The following is a 19,672-nucleotide window of genomic DNA, read 5'->3' on the forward strand; positions in this document are numbered from 1 at the left end:
GCAACAAAACGTCCAACAACAACACAAATAAACTTGTCAGAGGAGGAGCTGTAGTGAGTTTCCCCTCCGGCAGATGCTTCACCTGCAAAGGCAGAACAGGACAAATGGGTTCCCTCTGGAGCCTGCTCCCCCCACAAAAGCTATGAGGATGGAGCAGCACCAAGCTTCAACCTTCACTCTCCTATTTTGTCCTTCTCCTGCTGTAACTGCCTCCAAAATCATTATTCCAAGTACCAAAATACCACTGAAGCCACTGGAGAATCCACATGAAACACATCTGGTCCTCAAACAAATCCATTTATTAGTTTGCCTTTCTCTCCGCAGAGGTTTTGACTGCACTCACTTATTATTTAGAAAAAAAGGGCTCAGAGAAACCCATCTAAATGTTTGGGTTTGCATGTTTCTGGGGGTTTCTTCTTAAAGATACAGAGGTCAGTGGAGTTCTCTGTATTATTGTAAGGGCTTGAAGGATGTTTCAACACAGCAGTTCAGCCTTTTAAGCTTCAATAACCACATTTTGATGGAAACTAGCCATGGGGATATCCAGAGCAGAGTGTGCAGGAACAGCGATGTAAAATCCCTGCTGCAGAAAACACATTTTCTATCAATTCTCAGTACTGAAACCCTACCAAACTATAATCTAAAAAACCAATAATTTAGATGAAAAAGCTGGAAAAACAAACTGATGCTCCTACATTTGAATTGTGCATTTCAGATTTCTGATCAAAATACAGTGAGTTGGCAAAGGAGAGAGACCTGCAAAAGTGTAAATTCCTCTGCAAACATCAGGTATCTTGAGAGCTTTAGCACAAAGGCACAAGAGAAGGAAAAAGATCAATTCTCAATCCTGTCAACCACAGGCTTTGTCCACAATAGCAAAGCAGGTCTCCAGTTTTCAGCAGCTTCTCCCTCTGGCAAGGCTCCATGAGCAGTTATGAGGGATAAAGTGCTAATTTAAACAGAAGACCCAGGGATTTCAGCACTGGAATAATAAAACCTGCTCTGAGATGGCTATTGCTGAAAACAGCTACGAAATAATGCTGAACCTTTAGGATTCATTTGCACGTGGTCACAATTCACGTAACTGCTAAATTCACCCCAAATCAGCAACAGCTCCAGGCATTTGGTGGAAATGGGTCAGTGAGGAATTTGTGGCACCAAGGCCACACTCCTGATCTGGAGACCTCACCCTGCCAGAGGTTTGTCCACCTGAACCTCCCTTCCCCTGCTGCCACAGGGGGTGTGCAGAGGGAACTGCCTGGTTTCAGCACACAATGATTCCAGCCTGGGACAAGGAACAGGTTCTCTTTCCACCAACAGAGACCGGGTTGGGGGGACAGCCCTCACCTGTGCAATGAGGTTGAACAACACAGACAAAATACTCCAGCCCCAAATTCCCACTTACCAAAACCTACTGAGCTGACTGCACTAACCCACTAGGCCTTCCTCCTCACCCTGGCCATACACCCAGCTCCCTGGTGTAATGCTGAGGCACGTTCTGGTCCTCTCCACTCCCCTCTCCCATGTCCTCTTTCCATTCCCCCAGCGCCAGGACAGGAACGGAGCGGTCCCGGCTGTGCAGCTCTCCTGCCAAACCGAGGTTAATGATCCCCTCCGGGGTAAGGCAGCTGTAAGGGACAACTTGTTTCTCTATCAAGCAGTCAAATATAGAATGGGGCTGTGAAAACTCAAAGTTCAGGCCCTGCTGATGACCCGTCTGGGAGGAGCAGTGCAGTTGCAAAGGATGGAACTCTTTCCCTTGCTTTCTTAGGGGGAAAAAAAGAGCAAATAAAAATTTAAATGTGTTTAAAACTGGAAGCAAGCTCTTAATTACAGTGTAACACATATGGCAGGCTCCAAACTACCACCAGTCTCAGACATCCTGGTGAGAGCTGCTGCACAGCCTGCTCGAAAGCACAGCATGGATCTGTGAGGGAACGTACTGGGCTTTCCTGAGACCTGCCAGGGACACTGGTCCAGGCAAGGCGTGCCCAGCTCCACCTGCAAGCAGCAGCTTGTCAGCATTACACTGTCATGCACATATTTACAGAAGGAAGATGGATTCAAAGCCTATTATAAATGGTATTTTAAAAAGTAAACCCATGAAAATAAAGTGAATGTGTTTTCTGCCTTCAACAACAGCTTTATTGTTCAACAGGGGTTGGACTCGATGATGCTTGTGGGCCCAACTCAGAATATTCAATGATTCAATGATTAATTTCAACTCATCTTACCCAGATGCATGCCTAAAGGCAGCAGCTGAAGATTTTAACAATACAGAAAAATCAAAGTATGATTGAAAAAAAAGCCCACAACCTACCAGTCTGAGCAGCCCAGCTTGTCTGACTTTCAGTCCTATTTATAATCATTAAAATAACCAGAGATTTATTCAGAAGCCTAGGAGAATAATAATTCCAAAAGTGAAAAATGTAATAATTTTTATTAGGTTTCCGACTCCCAGCTACAACGCAGAAGACAGATTTTCCCTTATTCTACACAAGAATCCTTTTTCCCATGAAGAAAATGTATCCCACTCTGACAATGGCTGGTCAAACTCCTCCTGAAGGCCTCAAGAACTTCAAATCCCATGTTTTACAAAGGACAGCAATGTGAAGGCACAGGGGTGAGTTGGTCAGTGTTCTTAAGGGAATGTCAGGAAGTGTAAAATATGGACGACCAATTAAATCCGATTTGACAAGCTCCATATGGAATGATTCTGTTATCTCAAAACTAAAGAAAACACAGGAAATAAGGACTCTCTTAAAATCCAGTGCCCAACCTGCCTAGAGAGCATCAGAGGAGCACAGTGAGCTCTGGGGGTTTAACAACTTGTTTTATTCTATCCGACGAACAATCCTCAACTGCTCTCCAGGTCATCCACGGAGCTCCTCGTGTCAGCCAGGACTCCAGCTCTCAGCTTTTGCCAGCCCCAGCTCCACCCCAGCACAGAGAGTGAGGGCTGCTCTCCAGGCAGGTTCTGCCTTTGTGCAGGTTATTCCTCACCTGTTATTGTTCCGACAATTCCGGCAGCTGATGCACTCCGAGGGGTCAGCCTGCGGCACTGTCGTGTACATCCCACCACCCTGCAGCAGGAAGGATTAATAACAAACAATCAGAAATCAAATCACTCTTTGAACACCCAGGAGCTCTTTGACTCAGTTTCCCCACTCCGATCACGTTATCGATGCCCTGCTCTGGGCTGTACGTGGCATGGCAACACTGAGCGATTGTCCAAAGGCCAGGGGAGGGCTTTGCCAGTGTGTGTGTCAGGGAAAAGTAAATAACTGCAGCTTAGACAAGTATGTGGTCATTTCCCTGGTCTGTTTTCAGCTTAATACGCTGAGGCTTAATTTAATAAACACACTGTAAATATATTTATTTTTAACGCTGATGACAGACACAAAAGTGAATTGCTGTTCATTAGCACACAAGGCTTGTTTAGGGAGACAGAAGATTAAATTTGGAGGGCTGATGTCACACACAAACCCATCCCACTTTCCTGTAATTACTCCGATTAGATCAGTTTACTTCACTACACTGATTTTTGAACCGTTTCATATTTGTACAGATGGGGTAATTCCTCAGCCAGCAATGACTCCGGGTGAGAGGGATTTTGTGTTGTTGGTTTTGGCTAACGGGGCCATTACAAGCCAGTTGAAATGCCCAGATTAACACATACCTCATTGTTAGGGACCAGGCAGACAGTGATGCGGGAGCCACTCCAATTGCAGAGCCAGGCTTCCGCGCCGGCCTCCAGGAGGGAGCCAGGCTGGGAATGCTCACCTGGCTTTTGGCAGTTCAAGTGGTAGGGAACTTCTAGCAATCCCTATTTTTGCAAAAATGGAGCTTATCCTGAAGTTTTTGAGGGATAGGGAGCACTGAGGAAATGCCTGATTAGTCTTGATTGCCATCCTGGCCAGTTGCTCCCTTCCTCATTTAGCCCAATCATTGAAACAATAAAGAGCGACCTAACGAGGATCAGAACATCCTGTTCCCCTGCGTAGCCTCGCCCACGTGCCAGTCCCAGCCCTGCTCCACGGGCAGAGATCGCGTGACATCGCGTGACTCAAACTTTCTGCAACAGGGAGTGGGGAAAGAAAAACTCAACCCTGTCACCTGTTCCCAGTAAGACAGCGGCGTTGGGTGGACACCTCATGGCACAGAGGAGCTCCAAGACCTGTGTCATCACACATGTATTTCCTTCTTTCCCCCACAAAAAATAAAAATAGGAGGGACAAAACATCAATGCAAACTCCCAGGCTTTCTCCCGGGCGAGCTTTTGAGCACTGCAGATGTTCCCTTCCTGAGGGCTCGGAGACTTTTGGAGAGTTTCACCCGTTGAGAGGTTGGACAGGTCAAAAAACTCCAGTTTGGGTCTTGGTTGCTCTTGAAAACAACCAAAAGTGGGCACTTCTTGCTACATGGGTAGGCCAAGGACAGAATGGGGTGAAGAACTGACTGGTCTGGGCTCAGACTGGAGGGAACTGAAGTGGCAACTACTGTGCAAGTGCTAATTTGTTGTTCAATAAAATGAAGTGCTTGTGCTCAATTACCAACACAAACAATAGACCCGTTTTTTTTCTCCAGAAACAGCATGGGTTATTCAGACTTTTGAACTTTTTCTTTCAGTTTTCCTGGGCAATGTTCACAGTTTTGAGTAAGTTTAGTAAGTTTGAATGCAAGCCATCTGTTTCCATAGACAATAATGAAATCATTATTCTCTCTTGGAAACAGGACACGTTTCAGCAAATGAAGTATTTTTCCACAGCATACAAAGGCTGGATCGCAGACTGAAATTAGTTTTTAATTTTATTTTCAATTTCAAAACAAAAACCAAGCCTGTCTCAACAGTCACAAACAGGAGACTGAAAAAAAAAAGCAGCGTTATTGCACTGCTGCAGCTCAAGATGTATGGGGCACTTCATTCCACGGAACCTCCTGCGCCATTCGTGCTTTGCCATAATTAATAGCATTGCTCAGAGTTACAGATCTGAAACAGGTGGGGGAAAAACGGGTGATCCATAAAGCTGCAGAATAAGCAGCTATAATTAAATGTATTTAACTTGGAGATTGAGAAATACCATATGTACAAGTAAAGTATCTCAGCCCAGCACTGAGGCATTCTCAGAGCTTACATGCTGTTAGGAGGAGGGTAGAGGCAGATTTCCCAGAGTAAGTGGAATTCTTGCCGTCATCTGATATTCTCAAATGAAAACCATGATGTTTGTATCACAAATATCAGCCCAGTTGCTTCCTCTGGGATAAGGAATTCAGTGGAACTGGCTGGTATCAATGGATGAGTATTCCCCCACCCAAATTAAGTCTGCTTCCACAGCCCCTGAATAAACCCCAGGGTCTGGGCTGAGCCTCCCACCCGGTGTAGGACCTTACATTCACGAGGTGATGGGGATGTTCGTAGTCCACGTGAGTTCTGGACAGGGAATTGGTGTGCCCTGGGTACCGTCCTGCTCCTCCTCCGCTCAGGATCCCATTGACACCATTGGCGACTTTATGATGGACGTGGGGACAGCCATTGCTGAGGCCGTTGCTGAGGAAGTTTCCGTGGATGCTGCCATTGACCCGGCTCGTCCCCGGTAAGGTCGTGTACTCAATCATTTGCCCGTTGAGATCTGCCCCTTGGTAGAGATAGCCAGGAGGGTCGTATTCTGCAAAAGACATTACTTCTGAGAGCACTTTTATTGCTAAATGAGAAGCTAAACGAGCATCCCTAAAAAGTAAACTCCTTTTTTCTTTCTCCAGCTTTTGTGAACTAACTCTGATATCCAAGTGCTTAGCACACAAATGTAGACATGGAAAACAGCCACAGCCTGGAGAGCAGACCAGAAATGTTGGTCTGGAAGGGCTTGGCTGATGTCAATCACTACAAGAGCGTCCTAAAACCAACAGGTCCTCTGCTATATCTGCTATAAGCTGCTTCCAGAAGATCTCTCTGGGCTGCAGCTGAAGACACTATCTGATCTTGCAAGGAGTTTTGTTTCATTTCTCTCTGTAGATTAAAGGCATTTAAAAATCACCACAGTCTGTGGCAAGAGCAAGGCTGATTTATGTACAAGAAGCAGAGAAGGCCAGTGCAGAGATTCTGCTGGCTCCAGGTTGCTGGAGGGTACCGAGCACCTTGCAAAGCTCCTGCTCCAGGCTCCTGCTCTCTAATGAAGAGGTTTTCCTTATCAACACCTCTGGAAGACTTGGCCATTCAATGCCATCTCATTGTGCAGGGACTAAGAGGTAACAAGGGACTTGTCCTAGAGCTGCAAGTTCTCTTTCTTTCCAGATGCACTCAAGAAAGAGAGAGATCCAGGGTTTAACTCTCCACATTTCAACAAGTGCTTACGATTATTCTGCCTCTGCGATCATCAGAGACCTATGCAAGGGCTTAGACACAAACCGCAGAAACTTTGCCCAGGCCTTTCCCACACCACCCCCTGGGTGAAATTGCAGCACAATCCTCCAGGGACACATCAGGACAGGGAGCATCAGTGTGAAGAAATGGAGGCATTGTTGCTCTTAAAAACCTAAGTTTGCACCTAAGGCACACCTGGAAGTACAAGTCTCTACAGAAACGCCAGCTGGCTCCTAACAGGAAACTGCTTCCCATCCATAAAACGCAGCATAGACGTTCCTAGTTTTACTCTGGAAAGGGAACCAGCCCCCACTCACTCTGCAGGGCGTTCTGCTGGCGGTTCTTCCACAGGCACATGGCAATGAAGACGATGAGGATGAGGACCATGACCCCCAGGACGCAGCCCACGATCAGGTACAGCATGTCGCTGCTGCGCACGGGGCCGCTGGCGGGCACGGCCCCGCTGCCCCCGGCCCGCTCGGGGGGGTTCGGTGGCGTGCTCAGGTCCTTCACTGGATATTCAGATGCTCCCGGCGTGCGTTTCACTGGATGGGCAGAGACAAGTACGTGTACATCCTCTAAATGCATTTTCTAAAGGTGTTTTTTCACTATGAAATGAAAATAATTACTGCTGAGTCTGAGTCCCAATGCCTCACAAAGAAAGCTTCCAAGTCAATATTAAAGCCTACAATGAGAATGCCAACTCCTATTGGGTAATAACTATTTGCCTTGGAAAATGGTGATTATCCTCACCCGCTCTTTGAGGTCACTGGAACTTTAACGAGCCGCTCGAGGTACCCATGGCTGCAACTGCTCGAACTCTCAACTTGAAAGAGCATAAATCTTTCCACTTCTGAGGTCAGGGAAAACCACAACACACATTTCTCTCGCCCAGGCGCTGCCAGGTGACCTACTCTTATCTGATGTGAACCCTGCTAACCCCCTTTCCAAACCACACAGTTGAAGATCAACCAAGAGACGAACAGAAAATCACTGAAAATGAGATGCTAGCTTAACCCAGGAATTGCATTTACGTTAGTTTCCAGTACACCCCAGTTCAGATTTATTCCATTTGACACTAAAGACCTAAAAGAGGTGCCTGGCTTAGGAGTGAAGCTGATCAGAGAGACACAAGCACCTCCATGTAGGTATGTTGGATAAGCTGGATCACCCTTATAAGCCTGGGGGAGATAAATTTTACAGAAGAGGCAGTGTGAATGACAGATTACATCTCGCCCATTTTAAAATTAGAGAAGAAAGTTATATTCCTTGCAGGAGGGAGACCAACTGTGTGTGCAGCCTTGAAGCCCTGCAGCTCCTACTCCTTCCTTCAAAGGTTTCACTACTCACTTCGCTGAATTTTGATGCTTCCGTTCCCAGAGGGCTTTTTTCTTCTTTTTTTTTTTCAAACATTTTTTCATAGCACTGCATTTGAAGTTTACTGTCTGCATTTTCCCTTTACAGCCTTACTTGGTTTTAGAGATTAAAGGAGACAGGAATTCTTCGCAAAATAAATGTGACTGCCATATCTGACACTTCCCGAGAACAGTACAAACTTTGTGCCAGAGGCATGCAGGATTAGGGATGGAGGCAGCCAACACAGCCATCAATTGCTGTGGTCTGCACTTATACAACGTGTCACAGAGCCCTGAAGACATAAAACAGACATACAAATCAATTCTGTCATCTTCAGGCACAGGGTTGTCTCCCAAGCAGAGGCCATCAGCACCGCAGAGGCAGCAGCACTATCTCTGAGGGCAGGCAAAGCTGCAGAGCTCTGCTGAGAGCCTCGGGAGTGCAACGGATCACTTTCCATATGTTCAAAACAATCCCAGCTTCGGAAGACAAAACAATCCTCCGAAACATTCCAGAAAATTATGGTCATCCTTGCAGCTGACTTTTGTGCTGCACAAAAAGTTCCCCCCCCGTGGATCTTTCACATCCCAAACGCCACCTCGGCTCGGCCCCGCAGCCTCACCTTTGGTCTCGCAGATCATCACGTTGCTGTACTCGCTCTCCCCTCCCTCGTTATAGCACTGCATCTTAATGTCATAAGAAGTTTCAGGCTGCAGGTGATTTATCAGGTGCCACTGCTTTGTACCTGTTGTGGGGAGAAAAAGTAAATCGACTGCAGTTCAGTTACTCACAGGAGCCAGAATTATGGATGAGTGCATCGCAGGGTCCTTCCCTACCAAATGCAGGGGCACTGCAGCTTGTCTTGCTAGCACAAAAATCTTTAGTAACAGTTTATGGACTTAGCTGAAACCATGGTCTACAAGTGGCACCCCTGCTCATGGCAGAGGGTTGGAACTAGATGATCTTTAAGGTCCCTTCCAACCCAGATTATTCCATGACTCTCTAAGACTTGTGTTATCTGGTGAAATTGATTATTAGAAGGACATTTTGATGAATTAAAGGGAGGTTTTTTTCAGTACTTTCAACTAATTTTTTTAAGAAAGTCTTTCTCTACAAAAGCCAGAACTCACTAAACTCAAAACCCAGACATCTGAGTGCCCACACAAGGGCCTTTAAACTCAACAGCAGCCCTGTTGGTTAGGGGGCTTTCTGTGCACCCTAAACATGGAACTGCCAAAGGGATGGGTTTAGGGGGGATTATGCTGACTATTTACAGTACACTGGGCAAATAACAAGGAAAAGTGGCACAGGAAGCTTGGGCCAAGGGAAGAACTTGGCTGTGAGCAGACCTCCTCTGCTGCCCTCGAGGTGCGAGGTACCACTGCAGCCATCGGTGTCCCGCAGGAAGGACACGTCTGGGTTGCTCACTTTGGCCGAAACCGCAAATAATTGAACGTGCATTTTATGAACCATCCTGGGAACAAAGGCTGTCCCGGTGCCACTGCCCCCGTGGAGCTCGAGCCCCAGCCAAGCAATCTTCTCTAATAGGACGGTTTTGTCATCTCTGGCCTCTGGCCAGCATTTCATTTAGACACCCTCCTGAAGTACTGAGCACTTCAGGATAAATCATTCCCAGTTTTTACTTTCACGGGCATGTGACAAATTTTACTAAACAGCGACCTTTTTTTTTCCTCTTTCTTTTTTTTTTTTTTTTTTAAGGAGTTTAATTAACTGTTTGAGTGCTCTTAATCCCTCTTGGAAAATACCACCTTGAACTGTTTCCACTGTTTCTAAGGAACTGTCTACCACCTACTGATTTAAGCATTAATAAAAAGACTCGGGCGTGCTCGGCGGGCAGGGGCTGTCACCGTGACGCTGCTCAAACTCCTCCGGGACCCAGCCCATCTCCAGACCCTCTGCCCGGCCCCAGTAGGGTGGGGGATACCCAGGAGGGCCCCTCCGGACAAGGGGCTGCCCTGCACAGTTCGTGTCCAGCTCTGGCCTGCTGCACGTCCCAGTGAGGGTGGACAAGCCCTGGCTGAAGCTGGAACCGCCTTTCCCTAAATCGCACGTTTTCCCAAGATTCAGACTCGCTTTTCCCGGCGCCCCCACCCCCAAGCATTCCTTTCGGTAATTACTACACCAGGTTTTAGGTTTCCGCTTCAAACCATTAGTGGAACTGGAATCAGTACAGGCACTTTAACTGTCCTCTTCGTGCACCATTAGCAAGGGAAAACATTTAAACAACTGACATCAGACTGCATTTACATTCAAAATTCAATCTCCACGATCCTCGAAACAGAGAAATTCAGACCAGAAACAGACAAATGCAGGACAGGGGTGATTTTTTTGCTTTTGCTTAAAGCGGCTGAGAGATACGGAGGAGCCATCCGAGTCAAGCTTTTTGCTTGTTTTTTCCTTCAAATAAAATCTGATTTTGCCTGTAGCGGCATTTATAAGGGGAAAAAAAAAGGTTTCTGCAGAGTTTTGAATGTCTCGAAAGACAAGACTTAACAGGAAGCGGTGAGGAAAGCCTGCGGCAAGCACTTAGCTAGCACAGGCATCACAACACTTTTTCCACAACTCATGCAGTCATTTCAAGATAAAATTCCCTGTCAAAAACCAGATTAATTCAAAGGTAACAGAGGGGGGAAAAAGGGAAGAACAAGTGATTTATGGCAAAAATACCTTAAGTCACATGTTCCTCTACATATTTCACATCAAGTGCTTCCAATCACAACTTAATTGAAAATAGTTCTCTCTCCTTTTTTTTCCCCCTCCTGAAAAGCTAATTTAGGGGAGCACAGTAAAGAAAAGTTGAAGTTTAAATCTTTCCACCAAGTGATTTCTGTTGCAGGCTCTGGCAGAGCGGAGCAGCTGCTAATGGTTTCAGACTGCCACAAAGAGTTCAATACACACACGCTCGGAAAAAAAACCCGAAACAAGCTAATTTCACAGCACAGTGGAGCCCACTTAAACAACTAACTGCTCAGTGTATAAGATTTATAAACACACAAGTTCTGTCTAGCAAAGGCTAAAATACATTTGCAGATGAAGGTGCAGCCTGCACAAGGTTCTTTAAAGCCTCTGAGCTCAAACTCTGGATCTTTAATAGCTTTATAGTGTGCAAAAGCTTATGTCATGCATCAAAGTACTATGTGCAGTATTGTCTGGCAGGGGAAAATTTTCAAAATAAAGGCCCATTCCTCTTGTAACTGAATAAATGAGGGGGAAAAAAATAATTAACGTCATCGAGCCAGAATGAGATCACTGCATTTGCTCAGCCCGAGCAATAAGGACATTAAATAATGTATTTTTAAAAGGGTTTTCCACTTCTGGACTAATATAGACATTATCTAATAACTTCTTCCAGGAAAAAGATGATCTAATGTGCACAGGGGAAAAAAATAACTTGATTAAGAGGTAGAATGAAGCACAAACATACCTGCATTTGCAGAGTGCTACAGCACTTGAGGCTAAAAGCAACTTCCTTATAGCAGGAGAAGTGATTAGGCAAAGTAAGAGGAGAGAAGGGCAATTACACACGAGGTACGATCAGCTTAGAAAGTCCATGCTGGGGTAAATAATTTTAAAAGCCAGCTAGTTGTTAATACAGTCTGTAACCCAGATGTTTTTATCCTGGGTTAAACCTCATTTACACTGCTTTCTCTTTATACAACTTGAAGCTACACCAGTTTAAATAGACCTTCATTAAGGATTTGCAGCTGTCTAACAAGCCAGACCTAAGCCCAGCATTTAGTTCTCAAGCTTCCACGTCAAAGAGGCTTCAGCAGGAAGAAACCAGCTCACGTGTGGGCAAAACCCGACGTTAGGTGGTTGAGATAGCTCCTCCTGTGAGATATATTGTCAAGACTTTGCTTGGGAAAAGCAGTTTAGATTTCATATAAACACAGCCAACATGGCTACAGGGTGTCCTTCCCCATGGAGCAGCGCTCCAAGCACGCGTGCCCGGCACCGTACCGTCCACAATATCCCGCTTGTAGTCGCTGTCGTTGTCGCTGTCTGTAGGCCGGTAGTAGATGTAAAATCCTTGGATGGGCGTGTTGTTGTTGCTTGATGTGATGTACTGCAAAAGAATTTTAAAAGACTGCATGAGAGGAGAAAAAATTTAACTGAGTCCTGCTGAGTTGTCATCACCGAGTATGTCATGCTCTGGAAATATGAATTTTTTTAATAAGGTTGTGCAAGCAAAGGTAACTGAACTCCTTGGAGTAGCCAGAGAGTGGGATGGGGACAAGAGACTGAGCTTGGGCTGACACTTTCCTCCCACATCACTTCCCAAACCCTCAGTTAGGGTTTGACCATGCACAGCAAAATCTACATGATTAATGGAAATGGAAAAGTTAAAACCATAAAACTCTTCAGAAAGAGTTAAGGTCACTCTAAAAATCAGCTCAGAATCTTTTACTTTAAGTTATGCAGCCTCCTGAGGAACTAGAGGTTATTTTAAGTTTATTATCCTTAACATCTCTTAAGGCTGAGCTAGCAGAGCAAACTAACACTGGGAACTCTCTACACATTAAATCCTCCAAAGTATACCAGGGGGTTAGATTTCAAAACAAGAGCAAAGAATTTCTGTGGGTTTCAATAAGGACTTTAAAGTACTTGTTTACAATAGACGAGGTAACAGGGGAAAGGAAAATGTTTCTCTAACATGAAACCTCCACTGGATGTGAGGGAAGACGGTGGGTTTGAAACACACTCCCAGCCACCCCAGCCTGGATTGACAAAAGCAGCAGGAATTGCAGGAAACGGAGCCAACTCACAACTCATGGCATGAAGGGGCTTGGGACAGAGTTAAGCCCACTGGTGCCTCTGATATGTCTGTGCCAGAGCAGGTGGACTGGGGCGGCTGCAGCCCCTCACTGGAGCTGCCGGTTGGGCACATCTGGCGTAACCCGAGGAGAGGTGTGTGGGGTCCCCAGGGAGCCAGAAGGGGAGTGGGGTGGAGGGAAGCTGGGAGATGGTGCAAAAGGCAACAGACAACTGACAGGGCTGCCTCCGAGTGGGAAAAAGGGTCTGGAAATGGGGGCAAAGGGCTCGAGAGGCACATGTCCCACTAAGTCCCCCAGTTCTACCATATGGACATGAAGTGTCTCAGCCCCATCCTAGGAACACGATCACGTCCAGGACTCAGGGGGAGGAAAACCACCACTCACCACTCTGCAAACAGGCCCTAATGCTCCACTTTGAGCAGCCCCAGCAGTACAAATTGTACAGGGAAGAGAAGAATGGGAGACTGTTATACCCACCGTCCACTTCAGCATGATCTGGGTGTCGCTGATGGCTTCGGTGTAGGCGATGTGCGGCCCGGCGATGGGCCGGCTGGAGAAGCGGCTGGTGAATCCGGCCACTTGGTACGGGCGCGACGCGGCGCTCCGGGGGCTCTCCCCGTAGTTGTTCACTGCAATCACTCGGAACCTATACATTTCTCCTTTTAAGGGAAAGAGTGGAAGAAAGAAGCCCTCGTAGCAAAACAAGTGCTAGAAAGAGGATTCAAGGAGAGACTAAACGGATTAGGAAGTACTTTTTGCACAACATCCAGTTAGAAAAAGCAGAGGAGGCCTTGCCACAGATTGATGTGGAGATGTAAACAGCTTCTAGGAGTCACTCAAGGAAAATCCAAAGGGTATTGTACACACAGATGGAGATGCCTCCATCAGTCAGGAAGTCCCTAAACTGGTGGGCTCTGAGAAGATGCTTCAAAGGATCCCTATCCACTCCCTTTTCTCTTGTGCTTTCTGCCTGAGTTTTCAGGGTTGGACACTGGAAGAAGTCAGGACAGATGTTTTTCCATTAATGCATTTTTCTCCACATTCTGAGTGTTCACTAGAAGGACAATTAAGTTAAAAATAGCAGTGATACACAACCCTCCTCTCCACATGAACAAGTATTAAATTATGGTGGGTTTTTTTCCACTTGGAAAGCCAGAAATCAACTTGAATTCATGTAACAAGCTCCTAGGCCATACACAAAACCCAAACCTAATCGAGCAGAAAGGGGGTAATCCAAGCAGAAGTTAAAACAAAAAAAACGAGGAGCTGCAGTAATGAAAGACCATTTCTAATACCTGGCTCCAAGTTCCGAACTTCCACAGACAGCTTGGAAGGAGAGATGTTGCCAGCTGCGACGAGCCAGTCGCTGTTGCGGCCCAGGCGTTTGTACTCCACTTTGAAGGCAGTGATGGGGGAGCCCCCGTTGGCGCGGGGGATCCACGTGACGTAGACGGATGATTCCGATGCCGTGGATATCGTGGGTCGGTCGGGAGCTTCTGGAACTGAAATGGGAAATTTGGTTACGAGAAGATTAGAGTCAGCCGAAATTTAATTTTCGGGAACAACAGATTAGACTCGTTGCTGATTACGTTGGATTTCCTGTATTAGCAAGGAGAATCTTAAATCCTCCTGAAATCACCACTGCCCTTACTCTGCTGGAAAGGATGGATGATGAGCAGACAACAGAGGAATTGATTATCTTATCGATACAATATTAAAAAATTATATGGCATTGCACTATTCCAACCACTTCTACATGGAAACAGACACATACACTAAGTGAACAGGAAAAACATGGCTATTATTTTCAAGCTCTCAAAACTCCCCCAGACCCAATGAAACTTCAACCCATCCACATTAACCAGTGCTGGAGAAATGAGAAGGAAGAGTGAACAAAGCATGCACCAGGATATACTTACAGAACTCACTGAAGTTACAGGCAGCAGCGGGACAGAGAGAAGGGAAAGAGGGGCGTTAGTAAATCTGGTTGTAAGAGCTGTGAGGCTTTACTAAACCAGCCTGGATTCATGAACCTGGAGCTGGCGCTGAGGAGTGGAGCAAGGAGCAGCAGGTTGGCAGCTCTGGGGCATGAAGCAGCTGAGCATTTGCAGCCAGGCACGAGTAAGGCTCCTCTGACACTCAGTGCTGCCACAAGCACGCAACGCTCGGCTCCTCGCCTGTGTTATTAAACCTCTCCACTCACCTTTGGCTTTACCCCAAATTTTAGATACCTTTGAGATTTCAGCCCCTGAGTAAATCTGCCTGAACCAGACCAAGGAGTTCAAAGGCTGGGGGGCGGGGGGGTGAGAAAAAGGACTACAAACGTGCTCTTTTCACTGGAAACCAGGCCAAATGTCACACCTACTGGGAAGCGCTTGTATCTCCTCACCATCAGAAATAAGCCTATCCCTGGGAAGCCACGGGAGAACATTCAGAACAGACACCATGCACTTTTGAGAACTTAAAGCTCTGACACAGCCATTTCCCATTTCCCCCTCTTCCCCTGGCTCTTTCTCAGTGGAAGGAAAGAGAAAAACAAAGTATTTAGCAAAAAGAAACCGCAGGTTTAAAAACATGCAGCAAGAACATGGGCTGTAAGTGAAAATTCTCTTGTTTTTTTGAGAGCCACCCATGCAGGCAGCAGCATCCTTGGAAATATCCTGTGTAACAGAGCAGCCTCAGAATAAACAGGAAATAGAGGAGGCAATACAAGCACCTGGAGCTGTCATAAACACAGGTTAACTCAGATGCAGCTCTTTGCAATACAACTTTTAGCACCCAAATCACAAACCATCCACGCTCCTACCTCCACTGTGGCGAGACAGGTCCGGAAGGATGACACCGAAATTATTTGTGCCTTCAGGAACAATGGGATGTTTAGGGATTCCTGCAGGTGGAGATGGAGCCTGTGTGTTTTTCGAGGATGATGTTCTTTCTAAGAAGATTTGACAGACAGTACATCAGTGTAGGGCCTGTATAAGGAAATGCTGTTTGTCAATGCTCACTATACGCTCACTCTACTCGCTACAGTGCTGCCCTGGCTCCACATCCCAAGCTGAACAGTCAGGATAGCAATCAGGGAGGTTCACTGGGAGAGCAAGTGAGATTTTCCACACCAGCCCAGGGCCTCTGCTGTGGGTGAATGACTGTCCATTTGCAGTACTGACATCCACAGCGCTTAGTGGAGATGCCACCAGCTCCTGCCTGTGCTGCTGAGCCCACTCATCACAACACCACCAGGTGATGAAATCCCTGTCTAGAGAAGGAGTAAAAATGCTGTGGAAGCAGCTGGAGCCAGCACACCAGGCTGAGAGGGCTTTTGACCTGTGGCAGTAGGGGTAGCAGTACTGACTCCTCCAAGTTTGCCAGGGATTGAGCACAGGACAGTGAACAAGAAGCACCATCTGGGTTTAATATGATGGGCTGTGACAAGTGGCTTTGCTGGTGTGAAGTTTCCTCAGTCCCCCAGTGAGCTGGGAGGATTGGTAGGAGGAGGAACATGAGCACGAACACTAGGATGTCTTTTATGGAAAAGTATGGGTGGAATGGGATTTTGCCACAGTTTGATACAATACTGTGGGGTAACCTGACTCGTGGAGAAAGGTGGGGTGGAAGAATGTGCAGCCTGTGATGATAAAGGGAGGAGGCGTAGGGCAAAAAATCAGGTAAGTGTGGGGTTTTCTATGGAGACAAATCCCCAGGCTCCTTCTCCAAGGGTCTGTGCAAGGAAGAGGACAGCTCAGAACAGGCTGGGGATGACTGTGGCCCCTCAGAATGGTGTTTGGCCTCATGGTAGGACACAGCCTATGAAGGGGGAGCAGAAGAACTCCTGTGTTAGAGGTTTCTTTGTGTAAGTCTTAATAAAATTTTAAGCTATCCTGTCCTTCACAGAATTCCAGAAGGGTTTGAGCTGGAAGAGACCTTTAAGCTCATGTTGTTCCACCCCCATGGGCAGGGACACCTTCCACAATCCCAGGTTGCTCCAAGCCCCATCCAACCTGGCCTTGGACGCTTCCAGTGATGGGGCAGCTGCAACTTCTCTGGGCACCCTGTGCCAGGGCCTCACCACTCTCACCAGGAAGAATTTATTCCAAATATCCCATCTAACCCTGCCCTCTGTCACATAAAAGCCATTCTTGGACAGTAGTATGAAAAATATCTACTTGTTTGTGTGCTAAAGAGCACAGGCACCAGTGTCCAAGCTTGAAAGAAAAAAATGCTCTAATTAGAAATGTAGTGCTTGTTGCTGTCTGCACACAACTATCAGAACATCTGGCTCGTGGTGAGCAGAGATTGTCACTGAGGCGTCTGCAAAGCAAACCAGGAGCAGCTTTGCTGATACATGAAAATTCGATGGTGCAGAGTTTCTTCTGTGATTCTCTGAAAAACCTCAACAGGGACAGGCTGCCCCTGACTTTGCTCCTTAAAGCAAGAGGAACCTCCCAGTACAAATCTTAACAATCACCCCAAAAATAATATTATTAAGCTTTTAATAGCTTCTACTTACCAACAGCCTCACGCTCAGGGAAGTTTGCCCTACAGCAATTTTAGCTATTAGAGGCTGTTCCTTAGCAAATAAACTGCGGAATATTTCACATATGGCTTAGCAGATGCCATTAAACGACTGATGTCATTAAATAAATGCCTCTGGAAGGCCGGGACACAGGGCACATTGTGCTGCACCTACCCTTGCTGGTGCGGAATGTCAGCATGGCCGGCTGGCCCTCGCCAGCGGCGCTCCTGGCCACCATCAGCACTTCGTAGAGGCTGGAGGGCTCCAGCTCGGTGAGGCGCAGCTCGTTCTCGCTGCCGGGCACCCGCACCGTGTGCCAGCCGCCCGCCGCGCTCACGCCGTCCTCCAGCTGCGCACACAGGGAGAAACCGGTCAGCGCGGGAGCACCGGGAGCCAGGGACTGCTCACACTTTGCACCCACTTTCACAGCACTCCTTGGATAAACTTATTTTCTCTCTCTCTCTCCACACACGCACTTGGTTTTGACCTTTTTTTTTTCATTTTCACTCAAGAGGCCGAATGATTTTCAGCCAGCCTTCAGCTGTGTGCTACTAAAGGGCTGGACCCTAATGAGAAGGAGATTTTGCCTGTACTAGCCCAGCTTTCCCTGCACTTCAGCACTTAAAAATATTTATTGGCAAAAAGTACGTCTTAGTTATTCCTTAAGGCTGGGAAAAAAAGTCAGGGAGACCAAAGATTTGGGTTTATCAATGCATGTTTCCTTTTTTTTAAAACAAAATCACTTTTTAACTTAGCAGTGAAACCACCAGCTCTGTTAAAGAAAAGAAAGACATTCTGGGTAGTCTCTTAATGCTTGACCTTTGCAGGAAAACATTACCCCAAATCCCAAAGGAAAAGACAAAGATTCCACCAAAAATAAACTACTAAACAATATAAGACTTTAATAAAATATTGGAGGCAGATCTAAACGCTGTGGATTATCAAAGGTTATGCCAGAGGTCTTTGTTCAACTATTTTCTTCTACAGCAAAACCACTCCAAGGCTTTTATTCCCCCATCTTTTTTTTTTCCTCTATTAAAAGAGGGAAATCAATAAAATAATTTAATGACACAAAGAGAGCACCACCCTAAAAACCAGGATAAATTCACTGCCGAGAAACGCATGAGTGAGCACATTAAATGTGGAAAGGATTGGTGTGAGAGAAGGGAGAGCATCAAAAAGGTCAAAAAAGCATTCAGAGCTTCCAGGGCTTACGTGAACCAACTGCCTTTGGATGAAAAATTATCACCAACAAACTCTGGCACCTGGTTTTCAGGAACCAACAGGTCAAAAATCTAAGCATTCCCTCCAGGCTAAGACAAGATCAGGATGTAGAGGATTAAAAAGCTTATGAAAAAGAAATCAAACAGCTTTGCCAGGCAGAAAACTGGTTTGCTTGGAAGAACAGATGCAGGCATTGCTTGGTTCTGATTTTAGACTCACAGAATCTCCTGAGCTGAAAGTGGTCTACAAGGATCATGGAGTCCAAATCCTGGCTCTGCACAAGAGGCCCCAGCAATCCCAGCATGGGATGTTAGCAAAAGAGCTCGGTGTTGACACACCATTTTTAATGCCATAGTAGGTACTGCCCCGCAAATTTTAGTTCACCTTCCTATTTGATAAGTTCAGTTTAATTGAGTCCCTTTGGGATGCAGAGCAGCAAACTCAGTGACGTACTAAGGTAAAACCCAGCTTCCCTTCTGCTCTCACACACAGATTCAAGCTTGCTCACATAAATGCATTTTTAACCCCGCTGACGTTGCACACAACACGCCCTGGAGCCCCATCCCCCATAATGACACCATAAAGGACAGAAAATCCTGGATAAATCTCACTTAAAACTAGACAGACCAGTGTATTTGCGACAACCTCAGCCAGCCCTCAAACAAGCTGTGTGGGCACAGGAACGTTGTGCTTCAATGACACGTTTGCTCTCTCTGGCCTGAGCCCACGTCCCGGTTAACACCAGCACTGCTGGTTCCTTGAGAAACCCAGAGGAACTGCGCCGTGTCGCTGCCCGGGGCACTGGGGACGGTACCTTGCGGTATTTGACAAAGTAGGCGTTGATGGGCAGGCCCCCGGCGCGGCCCGGCCGCCACACCAGGCTGTAGGTGTCCGGCTTCGGCGTCTGCGGGGGGCTCAGGATGATGGGGGCCTCGGGCGGGGCAGCCGCGCTCGATGCTTTTTCCATCGCGGCTGCATCCAGAGGCGATTTTGTTGGAGGTGAGCTTGAAAACGCCATTTCTGCACCAAAATCACCGCCGCTCTCGTCGCTCTGGGCAAGCTCCAGAGGAGCTGTTTCTCCTGCTCTCGTGCCAGTTGCTGGAGGAACTGCAAAGGGAGGTTCTGGTTACATCCCCACGATGACGTACGTTCACCCTGTGCCGAGGGGACGCTAAATCACTTCAGAGTGACATTTCCAAACAAGCCCTGCTGCAAAACGCCAGGTCCAGAGGTGCCCACACAGATCTGAGCCTGGTGCCAAGCTGTGGCCTGGGTGTTTTTTCAGGGCACAGCAGTGGGGTTTGGTTTGTTTTTATTTGGTTTGGTGTTTTTTTCACAATAGCAAAGAGTGAAAACCTGAAACTCAAGGTCTACAGGCACAGTTTGACTGTATCTCCACTAAATTAAGTCATGGCAATACAT

At 46.8% G+C, this 19,672-nt stretch overlaps 1 protein-coding gene across 2 annotated transcripts in view; it reads right to left on the reverse strand.

Annotated features, from left to right (window-relative positions):
- The window catches only part of CDON (cell adhesion associated, oncogene regulated), a 54,543-nt gene that overhangs the window by 3,681 nt on the left and 31,190 nt on the right, over positions 1 to 19,672 (reverse strand). For both annotated transcript variants that reach the window (XM_010403950.4, XM_039564845.1), the window contains exons 9-18: positions 19,065 to 19,357; positions 17,201 to 17,375; positions 15,320 to 15,448; positions 13,809 to 14,015; positions 12,991 to 13,172; positions 11,699 to 11,804; positions 8,340 to 8,462; positions 6,679 to 6,906; positions 5,392 to 5,666; positions 3,004 to 3,083 (exon numbers count right to left, since the gene is read on the reverse strand). In XM_010403950.4, the coding sequence (XP_010402252.3) occupies positions 3,004 to 3,083; positions 5,392 to 5,666; positions 6,679 to 6,906; positions 8,340 to 8,462; positions 11,699 to 11,804; positions 12,991 to 13,172; positions 13,809 to 14,015; positions 15,320 to 15,448; positions 17,201 to 17,375; positions 19,065 to 19,357 (1,798 nt within the window). The remainder of the gene's footprint in view (positions 1 to 3,003; positions 3,084 to 5,391; positions 5,667 to 6,678; positions 6,907 to 8,339; positions 8,463 to 11,698; positions 11,805 to 12,990; positions 13,173 to 13,808; positions 14,016 to 15,319; positions 15,449 to 17,200; positions 17,376 to 19,064; positions 19,358 to 19,672) is intronic.

The sequence above is a fragment of the Corvus cornix genome, chromosome 24 (assembly GCF_000738735.6).
Source record: "Corvus cornix cornix isolate S_Up_H32 chromosome 24, ASM73873v5, whole genome shotgun sequence".
In the NCBI taxonomy this organism is placed as follows: domain Eukaryota; kingdom Metazoa; phylum Chordata; class Aves; order Passeriformes; family Corvidae; genus Corvus; species Corvus cornix.